General features: G+C 42.1%; 1 protein-coding gene across 2 annotated transcripts in view; it reads right to left on the minus strand.

Annotated features, from left to right (window-relative positions):
- Positions 1-988: 988 nt before the first annotated feature.
- Positions 989-13,438, minus strand: part of sema4bb (sema domain, immunoglobulin domain (Ig), transmembrane domain (TM) and short cytoplasmic domain, (semaphorin) 4Bb) — a 65,051-nt gene continuing 52,601 nt past the window's right edge. For both annotated transcript variants that reach the window (XM_037757698.1, XM_037757697.1), the window contains exons 9-15: positions 9,133-9,314; positions 8,544-8,694; positions 7,411-7,621; positions 7,088-7,203; positions 6,066-6,223; positions 5,597-5,688; positions 989-4,510 (exon numbers count right to left, since the gene is read on the minus strand). In XM_037757698.1, coding sequence (XP_037613626.1) covers positions 3,738-4,510; positions 5,597-5,688; positions 6,066-6,223; positions 7,088-7,203; positions 7,411-7,621; positions 8,544-8,694; positions 9,133-9,314 — 1,683 coding nt within the window. In that variant the 3' untranslated portion in view covers positions 989-3,737. The remainder of the gene's footprint in view (positions 4,511-5,596; positions 5,689-6,065; positions 6,224-7,087; positions 7,204-7,410; positions 7,622-8,543; positions 8,695-9,132; positions 9,315-13,438) is intronic.

Genomic DNA, 13,438 nt, shown 5'->3' on the forward strand with positions numbered 1-13,438 from the left:
GAGGAGCCACTCAAAATGAAGCACTGTGGTATTATCTGCTTTTAATGTAAAGCACGTCATTAATAAATATGCTTTTATGACACAGTATTTACCTTTTTGGCATTATAACTTCAGCTTTACTATAATAATAATTATTATTAAATAGTGACACCTTCACAAAGATGTTTCCTATGTGCACAGTATCACTTCTGACACAGAGACTGCAGAATGGTGCAGTACAAGATTTTGAGCAGCTCCCAGTCTTATTGTTTGCAGGTTAAGTTACAGTGGCTTGGATGAATCTGTAAATCTACCGTTGACCCGTGTTGTGTTGTGGAGTTAAGTGCGCCCACGGAGGGCTACAATCACGCCATTCACCACATCTCGGTTGGTGAGGTCACTGCTGGGTAGCGTACGATGTGGCACGTGGCTAAAGGCAGAACAACTTGACATCTAAAAGGCATTTTGAAAACATGTTGTGAGGTTATCCACCAAGCATCTGAAAGCAGGGTTTTCAGCCTCCCAGAGAGACATTTTACGGTTTAGAAAATCTGTCTCAGCAGTGGTGGCAAACAAGGTTTTAAGAGTCTGATTCATTCTTATTATGCATCCGTTAGCAAATGTTATACTCTTGTTTATTTGGTTAATCTCAGCAAACAAGATTAAAGGAAAAGGCAGACCTTTTGGGAAATACACTTATTTGTTTTCTTGCCAGGAGTTAGATGAGAAGATCGGCAGGGTGCGACTCCTCTGGTTGCAAAAAGAAGTCTGAATGTATAGAAGTCTATGAGAAAATGAGCCTACTTCTCACTTGATTTATTACCTCAGGAAACATTGTAAACACGAGTTTATGGTCTCAATCGCTAGTTTCAAGTCTTCTTCAACACAGCACGATGTTAATTTAGTAAATTATGGTCCCATTTAGAGTCAAATAGACCATAAAGCAGGGTATGCTTTTGGGCTTTAGGGCGAGTTTTCTTCTTAGAACTTTAAACCTTTAACAGTTTTGAGTACATGAAAGTTATTTATAACGTTTTTGGTCGCCTAAAAATGTTTTATTCAGCGTTCGGTTGTACTTAGCTCCACCCACGTGAGCGTCACGGTGACTACTTCTTATATACAGTCTATGGTCTGCTTCTGTCCAAAGGTAACAAAATCTGCCTCCTACCAGCATCTCTAAAGTTTAGCTGCATATTTAGCGTGCAGACATGAGAGTGGTATCGGTCATCTCAATTAGTTCTCAGCAAGAAAGTGAATAAGTGTATTTCCTACAATATCCAACTACCCCTCTAATTCAGTTTGGCACAAAGATAAAAACAGATCCCCCTCCTGCTTTGACATGCTTGATAAAAACCAGCCCAGGTGCTGAACTAACAGCACGGTGAGAAAGAAATGCGCAGTATTCTGTGCAAGTTTTGAAATGTACGCTGAAGTAGGCAGTAAAGCACTATGAAAACAAAATATCAGCAGTGTTCACTCTCTAGTTTCAAGACTATCTCTACAACACATCTTGCACAAGGTCCCTTGAAAAACACACAATATTAAGCACAGATACTGTATATACACAACAAAAACTAAAGAAAAAAAGGAAACACTGACCACTGTTGCGCAGTACGCCGCCGTGCACTTACTCTGTCGACTTGTAGCAGTTACATAGCACTTCGTCATCTGCTCAGTGTTGGAAATAGCAAAATGTTTGATCTGTATGATACTGGAATATACTGTAGGCTTACTTGATCAATACAGTGAACTGGTGATGTATTCTAAGACATGTGGTGCCATATCGTCCCCATGGTAAATGTTTCTCACTCAGATTTACACAACACCATCGGCTTCCTACATCTTTGGGAAATTCTGCTTGTTAAGTCTCAAAAGTCTAAGCAATGTGGGTACACGTGTGTTCGTAATGGCTGCACTGGTCCCTGTAATAACTGATTTCTAAGAATCATTTTCCTCAGCAGCCACGCCGTCCGTCTCTCAGTAGTTGCGTTTCTTAAGAGTACGAGCCGATTTTACTGACATGTGCAAACCTCTACGTATTCAAGACCCTGATTACTTGTGCTTTCACATTAACGTCGCAATGACATCTGACTGAGTGTGGGGGGGAAATGTGAGAAAAGTAACCTAATATATTGAGCTAATACAGCGCTCTGTGCAACTGCATCACTACATAGTGCAGCTGCAGTCTGGACAAGATAACATGAAATCTCTCCACTACAGTGACAGTTATTATTGGTTGTTCTGTTTTGAGCCATTAGAGCTTCAATAGTCTCAAACTGGTTGTACCTGTTATGTTTCAGTGTATACTAAGAAGGCAGATAACTCCTTTAAGGGTAGCTGGAATATTTTCTCTCCTGTCGAACACAAGATAAGTTTCCATATGAAGTAACAATCTCCACGCCGTATCCTTTGGCCCCAGTTCAGATTTGACTTGAAAGTCAATTATTTCGCCCAACACAGTCGTTTATGAGCTAACAGTCTTTTCCCAACTTTGCACTTCACATTTGTTTATTATTAGTATTATTAGTGCCATTTTACTTTTGTGAAACCCACCTCCGGTTCCATCACCATGTGCTCTTCGACAGTGATCGATGCAAAGCATGGGAGTGGTCATGACAGAATGGCACTATTGCATTTAGATAAGACAATCGAGTTGTTGTTTTTTTTGGCACAGTGCACACGATGATTTCGGTGCAGCCCTGAAGATGGTAGAGGTGTGGACGTCCCCTTTTTTTTTTTTTCCTTGGCTCTCTGTGCTTGTAATGTCCGTTGACTCTTTCGCCACAGGGTCATCTGTGTCTCCGTCGATTTTTATGAGCCCATCATGGCGTTGTCTCAGATGAGTAGAGGTGTAGAGCAACGGCTTCCCTAAATTCTCGTGATGTGTGAATGAAACCTTTGAACAACAACATACATTCAGGAGGTAAATGTCAGTATTTAGGCCCTGGGGCATAATTTATGATCACATTTTTTTGATCGTCTTTCTTTCAGTCGCGGCCCTTTTCATTGTTGTTCCAACAGCGCGTCTCCCAGTCTGCCTCGTCTTTCATCATCTTTATCCTCATACAGTCACGACATTTATTCAGCAAAAGGGAACAAATGTGCTTTTGACTTTGCTTCCATAATGTGCGGATCATAATGAATATGCAATAATACATGTGTTATATTCTCCTAAACCTGAACTCTTGGTCACCATGTAGCTGTAGCTTGGTTCTAGTGTGCATAATAACAGAAGTGTCTTCTGCAGAGCATGTGGAGGGTTACACATGCTCAAATAGGGCTGGGAAACCTGTCAATATTCATAATTTTCTTTTTTTTTTATATCATGTGATGGACATGAACTAGACATTTTACTGTTGCATACCTAAAGAGATACTGTGATAAATATTGATATCGGAAGAAGGTCTTCTGTGGTATTTCTTCCTCGTATTGCCCAGCCCTACACTCACACACACATTAGAGGCCATGAGAAGCGCTCAAACAAAGGCTGTGTTACTCTGAGCAGCTGCCATGGTGGTTGATCCAAAGTGTTGTGCTGCTTCCTCTTCTCGCTTTATGCAGCAAACCAGACCAACCTCTGGCTTCGGAGTGGAAATGATTAAACAAAATGACCTCCGCACTGATCACAGAACAAAAGATGACTAAAATAAAAGAGGTGCTGTGATGTCGAGGGATGTCAGGGTCTCCTCTCCTTTGCTCGGTGGCCTGTATCCATCACGGAGATACAGGGTGGCATCTTTTCAGCGAATACTGCGCTCTCATACGATAGAGTCTTTGATCTCCGAGCCCAGCCTCACTCTGGGCCGAGGGCAGGTCGGGGAGTATTCCACGTGGCTCTCTTTCACATTAAGCGGCCGTCTGTCGGAGGACTCGGAGAAGCTCTTGCTGTTGTCTGGCGAGGACTCGTGCGTGGGCGTGCTGCAGATGTAGTTGTCGTTTAACGTTTGGTAGCCCTTGTGATCAGAGGTGGAAACGGGGATGGTGTTACCGTTCAGGGGCAAGCTCTCGGCGGGCTTTCCCACAATCCTCGGCTTCTTCTGCTGCATGTTGGGGCACTCGCCCTGCTTCAGCATGGACTTCATGTGATCCCTGTTCCTGTAGATGACGAACAAGGAGAACACCACGAGGGAGAACGCCAGCAGGGCGCACACCACAATCAGTTCGTTCCAGTACGTCTTGGTGTGGATTTGCTCAGAGCGAGACTCGCCGGGCAGGATGATGGTCTCCTCTCGCTCAATGTGCGGCGTGCGCGAGTGACCGATCAGAGTGGTGCTTTCCAGGCGGGGCTCCGCCCTCACACAGTAGTTGGCCAACAGCTGGCGGAAGCCCTCCTCTTCTGACCAGCACTCGTAGGTCTCCAACCTGTCGGCCTGCGCCACCACTACCAGGTTTCCCTCTGGGGTAGCGTAGAGGAACTGGCTGGCGCTGTCGCTGTAACGCCACCTCCTCTGGGCCAGGTTGGACCGCAGTTTACAGGGCAGGACTCTGAATGTGTTGACTGGGATTGTAATGAGCTGGCATTGGGTGCCACCTATATATAGAAACAAATCAACAACAATGTTGCTTCAAAACACGATTCAAGATTCAACAAGACTCAGTTCGAGAAATATTTTACTAATTGCATATCTGCGTTCTTTTCCGTTTTTTTCAAATAGAAACGCCCACTTAGCCATTAGCAAAAAGCAGTGACGGCCGCCATCTAAGTTACTGTATATAACGTTGATACACTGACTATAAGGATGTAGATACACTGTATATGTAGCAGTGTCATCATGCAGAAAACTACGTCTGGTCACGTGGGGAAAAGGTTTTAGAAGGGCCTGGGAAAATAGCATTTTGATGCGTACTTCGAACAAAATTTGAATATTCATATTTGAATACATAAGGAACACCACCGGGAAGCTACAGAATGATGTAAAATCCTAAAAAAAAATTAATAATAACAATAATGGAACCGTCTTTTAAAGTAATTTTGAGAAGGTTGATACCACTCTCACATCTGTCTGTTAAATATGAAGCTAGAGCCAAGAGACTGTTAGCTGAGCTTATAAAAAAAGACTGGAAACGGGGGTAAACAGCTAGACTTGCTCTGTCCAGAGGTAACACAATCCGTCTACCAGCACCTCTATAGCTCACAAATTAAAATGTCTTATTTTGTTTGTTTAAGATGTATTAAAACTTAAGTGTAAAAAACACGAAGTTGAGGTTTTATGGGGTGGTAGAGGTGCTGGTGAGTAGATTGTTTTTAACCTCTGAACTATAATAAGCCAACTGTATCATGACTGTAGCTTCATATTTAACGGACCCATTATGGGTCACACATATGAGATTTATATGGATCATCTAATGTAACTCTTGCCAAGAAAGCAAGTCATTTAAAGATTTGGTTGATAAGTCATTATTGGTCATATGTACAGTAACTATATCACTGCATATTGTACAATTTCGAATTCAAACTATAATTTACATGAACTCTTAAGACACAGAACTGCTCGGTTTAACCCGCTGTCATACAAATCAACAACAACATGTGATCGATTCCTCTCTGACTCCTATATGTGCATCAGATGAGAACACTTTAATAACAGACCACTATACAAAGAGAGGACACACTCACGAGAAGCTGCTGGTCTTGCAGCTCTGGCGCTGGGAAACGTCCTGTTACAAATCGCTGATGTATCTGCCTCCTCCACATCCTGCTGCCAGTGACTGAGACAAAACATACCGAACAAAACAACAGGGTGAGGGATGGCGGCTGTAATGAGAGGAACCTTGTACAGATGCACTCATTTGACTCACTCAAGGTCTGTCATTGTAACACCTGTGAGTTCATCGGGATGACTAACAGAACAATCTGTTTTTAAAGGCTGCTTGTTCAAGCACATGACTGCTTATTTTATGAGTTTGTTTGGGTGCATGGTCACATCTAACACAGCAGAAACACATTTATATCAAGTCTATTAAAGAACGTAAAAAATCTATTTATAAAACGTGTCTTAATGGACAAATAAAGCCTGTGAGCTAAGGCAGATGAATACATTAAAAGTGAATCGTTTAGAAAACTGTGGCTGTGTGTGATCTCTCACCTGTCAGGTGGGGCCATCCTGACGTCTCGACACAGCCGCCCGGTCCAGGCGCAGTACGGGTCTCTGGACAACACACACTCTCCGCAGCTCAGGTAGTTAGAGCAGTTGGCCACAGGAACCTCCACCAGCCCAGAGTTGGACGACACAAACAACAGACCCTGCAGAAGAGAAGGAAACAAACAAACGTGTGAGTCATCAAAAAGGTTAAAAGGGCCGAACAGAACTTCTGCTTTTGGTTACCTATTTCTGACTTCAGAGAGGGAAACCACGCTGAAACAATTACTGAAGACAAACAGAAGAATATAACCTAAACAAAGTACTAACTCTGGCCAGCTGTTCTCTTACTTGATGCCAGCCAAGTGCTTTGATTGTGGTCAAAAACACATGGGCAACAAAGTGTTTGGTACACGGCATTTTTTTTAATCTTTTCCATTTTATCACTTTTCAGAATCATTGTGTAGAAGTACCGTTATCCAGAAATGCAATTTCACAATGACTGTGACGTTGATACTGATGTACAGCGCAACCATGTGTTCCCAAAAGTGCACTCTATATTTAGGCCATCTAATCTAGCAGTATATTAGATAGACATCATGTGGATTATGTCTGTCTTTCATATCCCTATTTGGAGCTAAGAATATACTCACAAAAAGCATCTTGGACTTTATTAGAATTACATAATCTGCGATAAGATTGCTGTTTGGCTGCTTGGGCCCCTGGAAGAGGCCATTATGTAATAAAGAGAGACAGGTAATGAAATTTAGCTCCGGGGAAAATGCCAGAGAGGATCAGAAACTCGGTTCCAGACGGTGCCATAACTTACAGGAAAACTCAATGGAGCGGCCCCTGTGGTAAGAAAATGTCTGTCGCCAGCTCCAGTAAATCTAGCTCCTCTATTTTTATGACTTGAAAATGAATTTGAGTATGAAAACTGTAAACATAACATTAAATATAAACTGACACAAACCAGCATGACAATAGTGATTATAGGTGTGAATTAAGATGAAAGAGTTGTGATTTACCCTCTGAGGATCAAGTTCGATGTGCTGCACAGGCTGAGGCTCCGGAAACAGAACCATCTCCTCTATGATGTGCATCTTATCGTTGGCGTTGATGGCCTTATGGAGCTTTCCATCATCTGGAAGACACGGGGGACGGGTGGAAGTGACTTATACTGAAGGCAGGGGACAGTTTGCGGGGGATGGAAGCAACTTTGACGGTTTTAAAGTCACAAAAGCGCAGTTTATGTTTGAAAACAGTGGGAGTATACTTTTTCCTTTTGAAGATTTACGGAACGACCCACAAAATAACAAACGACGAGCTGCTGATGTGTAATGAGCCGTACCTGTTCCGATGAAGAGCACGTCGTAGGCCCTCTCCATGCCTTGGATCTTGTGCACGGCGATCTGCGTGTAGCGCACGCTGCGCTTCAGCAGCAGGGGAGCGCTGCGGATCACGCTGTCCATCAGGAAATGGTCCTTGACAAAGTTGAGCACTTTATCAGGCATGTGCAAGGACGACTGGATACCCATTTGCCTGGCGTGGTTGGTCACACACTGCGGGGAGTAAATTAGAAATGAAAAATGAATCTCTGCTTATTCAAGTAAAGATAACAATGAGACGGGGTATTGTATTGACCTGCATGCAGCTGTCTTTACTTATGAAATGTATTAAGTTTGGGGTGAGGTATTATTGAAAATACAATGGTTATGTACAATAGCAGACCTGGCTGATATACATGTTTTTAACTAGGCCTGCAACTAGCGATTATTTTCATTATCGATTAATCTGTCGATTATTTTCTCGATTAATCGATTAGTTGTTTGGTCTATAAAATGTCAGAAAATTGTGAAAAATGTCGATCAGTGTTTCCCAAAGCCCAAGATGACGTCCTCAAATGTCTTGTTTTGTCCACAACTCAAAGATATTCAGTTTACTATCATAGAGGAATAAAGAAACCAGAAAATATTCACATTTAGGAAGCTGGAATCAGAGAATTTTTACTTTTTTCCCCCCTTAAAATGATCAAATCCATTGTCAAAATAGTTGCCGATTAATTCATTAGTTGACAACTAAACGATTAATACATTTTAATTTTTTTATTTTTAACCATGTTTTTTTTTTAAGTCAATATCTAAATAGTTTTAAGCTTTTCATTTTGCTCCAGGGACTTATGAAGAGTTAAGCAGAACATCAGCAAGACAGTACTTATGGAAAATGAAAGGAGAACATCTGCTTTACATCAAGCTCACTTGTTGAACAGCCCCCAAAAATTCAGTCTACAGTTACAACTAGAGAACTGTAATATATATATTATGTTTGTAAGTATGATAACAAAATAGACGTGATGGTAAAAAAAATAACATTGCTGTTATTTCCTATCTGTTATGTGACAGACTGAATGGAGATTGATGCATGTTGAATAAGCAGATGCGGAGGTTGGACTGTTTGTCGCAGGCTATTTCCTGCAGCACTCACCGCCCCGGGCCGTGGTTCTGGCACTGGGTGGTTGTAGGTGTACCACTGCTGTGTCTCCCGGTTGACCTCTCGGTAGCGCCCGCTGAAGGCTCTTTCCACCTGCGCCATGGTGAAAGCGCACACCGCTGAGCTGCCCGATGCTCCTTTATACCTGTGAACACATTAAAAAATGAATGCATGTTACCATTTTTTTTACCCAATTCGTCCTTTCTGCAGCAGTCATTTCAGGAAACTGGAGCAGCAACTTCTGACTGGAGAACAGTTGTAGAGTGGGCGCTTGAATGATTTACATATTAAAACCTTTATTTTGTTGATACATTAATTAGACATTGGGGTTGGACGAGCTTGTGTTAGTGTTTAAGCTCATTACAGCTGCTCTAAATTCAGCGAAGCCAAGTAAGAAAAAGGAAACTTGCCAAGTTTGAGAGCAGATAATAAAATAAAAACTCAAGATGGTGTGTGTGAGCTGTGTCTATTCAAGTCTGTGTGTTTGTGCATAAACAAAATCTGTGACAGCGCCATAAATCACATTCATCAAAGTGCCTGTGTGTCACCGTTATCAGAACAAACCCCTCCATTTGTTTCTTACCACTGGGAGGTGAAGACGCCGTAGAAGACGGTGCTCTCCCAGCTGTCTCCCATGGGCTTCAGGACAAACATGTCCTGGATGATGTTGAAGGGGAAGCCGTCGTCAGGGAGGGAACACAGGAGCTGGGCCTTCAGGAAGGTCGTCCATTTCTTCTGCAGCACCCGCTCGCCGCCTTTATCACCCTGCAAACAGTTCAAGTATGTTAAAGAAACATTTTCAGTCAAGCATCATTTATTATTAACACCCTGTTTACAGTTATCCAAAAAGAATGGACCCAAAGAATGGACCCAAAACAGGGTGAAGTAATTAGACCAGACGCAACTGTTGCAGCTCAGTGTCATTAGAGCAGACATGACCCTGGGCTGTATATTAACTTAAAGATCCCCTTCAGACATGTTTTAAAGGAACAGTGTGTCACATTTCAGGGGATCTATTAACAGAAATGGAATGTTTTCGTTAGTGTATAACCAGCTGAAACTAAGAATTGTTGTTTTTTCATTAGCTTAGAAGGAACCCTTCATATATCTACATAGGGAGCGGGTCCTCTTCAAGGAGTCCACCATGTTGCTCCGCCATGTTTCTACAGTAACCCAGAACGGACAAACCAAACACTGGCTCTAGAAAGAGCCTTTCACGTTTTTTTGCTACCTGAAGGCCACCGTAGTTCTTCGACACGCTTGTGAAACTGCGGTAACGTGAGCTGCAGAGTGCAAAACCGTGGTACTGCCAGCCACCGTCTGACTTCCGTTGCTCCTAAAGTAGTGTTAATATGGTATGGATGGCCTCTGAGCGAGGCGAATGGTGTTACCATGGTTTTGCACTCGACGGCTCACGTTACCGCAGTCTTGGAAAGACTGCTCACTTCTCCCTTTCCAAGACTGCAACCACACCACTAGATGCCACCAAATCCTACACACTGTACCTTTAAGTCATTTAAAATGCTCTACTAATAATAGATAGATAGATAGTAACTTTATTGATCCCGAGGGAAATTCAAGTTTCCAGCATCACAGTTCCATAGTGCAAAAACATGTTAGTAAAAAGGCAGTAAAAAAGTTAGAAGTGCAAAGTACAAAGAAAAAATATACCAGATATAAAAATACAAGGAGATGAAGAAAACTGTTAAAACTGAATATAGTGCAGGGTAACAGCTGTGATACAGGACTATTCAAAAAGTGAATAAAGTGCAGAAGAGACTGTTAAAAAGTGATTATAGTGCAGGGTAACACCATTAGCTTAGTCTAAAGTGCACTGTGTGCATTATTATCTGTCCTGCAGACTGTCCTCCTTTGTCCCCCCCCTCCCTAGAGAGGTGTTGTACAGTTTGATGGCTCGGGGGACAAAGGATTTCCTGAGTCTGTCTGTGGAGCACTTGTTAATAATAATAAACTACAAAAACATGAGTCTCGATAAATATGCAAATAGTCTTTAATTTCAAAAGCTTAACTGCTGGACACAAGATGTCTCTATACTTCCACTCTCAGTGTGCATCGGAGGCTTCAAGTTGTGTATGCACACACGTTAAACTCAGAGAAACTGTCCTTCAGCAGATGGATTTTAAAAACACTTCTAGTGTCAACCTCTGCTCATACATCATTATGCACGGTGAAGCTCAAATATCCAAGTAACAATAAGCAGAGGGGGACTTTAAATATGCTCCAATTTACTAGCTGTTAGAAAGGTTAGAAAAGACCTGCAGCTGCAAACCCTCCTCTTTGCTTTAGAGGGTGCTGTTGAGGTCAAATAGGGGAATCTGAAAGTGGTTACTTAGTGACCCTTATTTAAGAAACTGGACAAATATCACTACCAACCAGGATTTTAATGTCCGAATGCAATTGCAAGTATTTAAATCATTTCCTGTGGTGCATTTATACTAAACTACAAAGGCTATTTTGACAATAAAACGTGGAGAACAAAAGCTCACATAAAAGATGCCTTCGCACTAAAATATGGGTTGCTCCTTTGAAGGAGAGGAGATGGTGAAATGGAAAATAAACAATGGTTAGTTATTAATTACAGCTTTGAAATCGGCATCAGCGGTTCATTTCTCCACAGACGAGGCATTCACTCCTTTTGAGCGGTCGCTGAACACACACATAAACAGTTATCAGACAACTTTGCTGGGATTATCAAAGAGCTTGTAAACAAACACCAAAAAGAAACTCCTCCCAAATACAGCGAGCAAGCTGGAAAACACGGGAGGAGCAGGAGGAGGAGGAGGAGGAGGAAGAGCACAACCAAAACAAGTGGTCTCGCCCAATCTCAAGACAGTTTTCCTCCCTCAGATCCAAACTATCCCGTCAGCACGGCCTCGAAAAACCCTGAAGGACTCCTATATAACAGCACGAGGAGTGAATCACCCTTGAGGAGATAACAAAATGCAAAACTAGAACTATCCCCGTTTCCTCCTCTGTGTGCTGTTACACACAAACAATCATGTTGCTCAACGGTGAGGTGAAACCTCGTGGGACAGATGCACGGCCTGGGAGCCAATTACTAGGCCGTGGTAGTAGCCTGTCCACATAATGAGGAGACCACATTCCTGCTCTCTCAGCTGTCCGCCGCTGCCGTTGTTGCTGCGCTCCGCTACGCAGCTTGTACTCTCAATCGCATCGACACCCTCGAAAATATACTCTCTCTTTTGTGCTGTATTACACCGCTCTCTTACATTTTATCCGAACTTCAGATTTCAGATTCCTCACGTTTGTCAACCTGAACAAGAAGTAAAAAGAAAACGGTGCCACACAGTGTTCATAATCTGCCTGCTTTCCACAGTCCCTCAGTGTGCACACCTGAATAAACAAAAGAAAGAGGGAGTGGAAGAAGGGAGGGGGACAGATAGGAAAGAGGGGGAGAAAAAACAACTTCGGAAGCAGAATTACTTGGCAAACCCAAGTTAAACAGTAGTTAGACTGGCAAGAAAAAACTGAAAAGGCTTTGATTTTATCTTATCTTATGAGAATCACGTCCTCTTTAAAAGGTTTGGCAAGATGAATCAACACATTCGACATATTTCAGATATCAAAATGAAATCATATTTGGCCTTGGCCTGGAGGGAAAAGGGAGAGCATGCTTTCTGTCAGTCTGCAGAGTGTTGTTATACTGAACCCGCCAACAGGGAGGGGTCTTCATACCTCGCTGTTACCTAACTCTAATCTGAGTTCAGCACTTTCTGCTCTCTGAAGCACACAGGGAGTGTGTTCAGATGTGAGACACTATTCTGAGAAAAAGAAAAAAAGTTGAATATGGTAATAGTTCGGAGGGATGTTAGCCTGCAGCAGCTGAGTGGCTGGTTTCTCAAAGATATTCTATCTTTTAGGCCAGTTTCGTTTTGTTACCGGCGGGGCGAGAGGCGCTATGAGAGGTGGACAGGTGCATGCCGGTGTTCTGAGAACAACAGGAAGTTAGTTGTTGTAGTTTGGCCCGCACACCAACAACATCAGCAGTGCCAAGCAGCTCATGGAGGCAATTATGGTACTTTAAAACCCTTAGAGCCTGATTGCAGCAATTTGCGTCTCTTTCTCTGAGTCATAACTCAGTCAAATGTAAATACACAGATACGATACACATATTTTTAGAGTCAGTGCGTCTTACACTTTCCGAGGATGTCATTATCTCTGATGTCCATCACACATAAGACGTCCATAAATCTGCTTATAAATCATAAAAAGATGCCTCTTATAACTCCAGAACTTGAGAATCATCCCGTTATCTTCATTATCAAAGTAATCCAGTGATAGTTTTCTGTAAATCTATTAGCATATCGCAAACAGAAACTACTGATAGTTAATTCGGCATACTTTTAATGGTACCAATTTGCCAAAATGTAAACAAAGCATATAAACACAGGGCTAGACGTATGTGCTGCATACTGTACTCTCACTGGACTTTTGTACACTTGTTAGTTGGATTTTAGCATTATTTCATTATACTCATATTGCTTACACTTTTATATCCATGTTGCTCATGATTCTGTGCTTTTTATTGCTGATTTTTATTACCAATCTTTTATCTCATTCGTGCCTTATTTATTCCTTGTATATATATATATATGTGCAGTCTTTTTATAATTCAATGAACCATTTGAGGACAATTTCATTATGCTTGCATAATGACAAAGTTCTTGAGGGCTAAAGTTGTAGCCCACAATTACTGAATCCATGACGACATTATACTTCCTGTTAACATCCCCCAAAGCATTATGGGAACTGTAGTTCTGGGATGGGGGTGGAGTACAGTTGTCTCAATTTTGTCTGAGGGTCGGCCCACACTGTCAGACTTTGTCTAGACTAACGCAAGTTTCATA

The sequence above is a fragment of the Sebastes umbrosus genome, chromosome 2 (assembly GCF_015220745.1).
Source record: "Sebastes umbrosus isolate fSebUmb1 chromosome 2, fSebUmb1.pri, whole genome shotgun sequence".
NCBI classification, from domain to species: Eukaryota; Metazoa; Chordata; class Actinopteri; order Perciformes; family Sebastidae; genus Sebastes; species Sebastes umbrosus.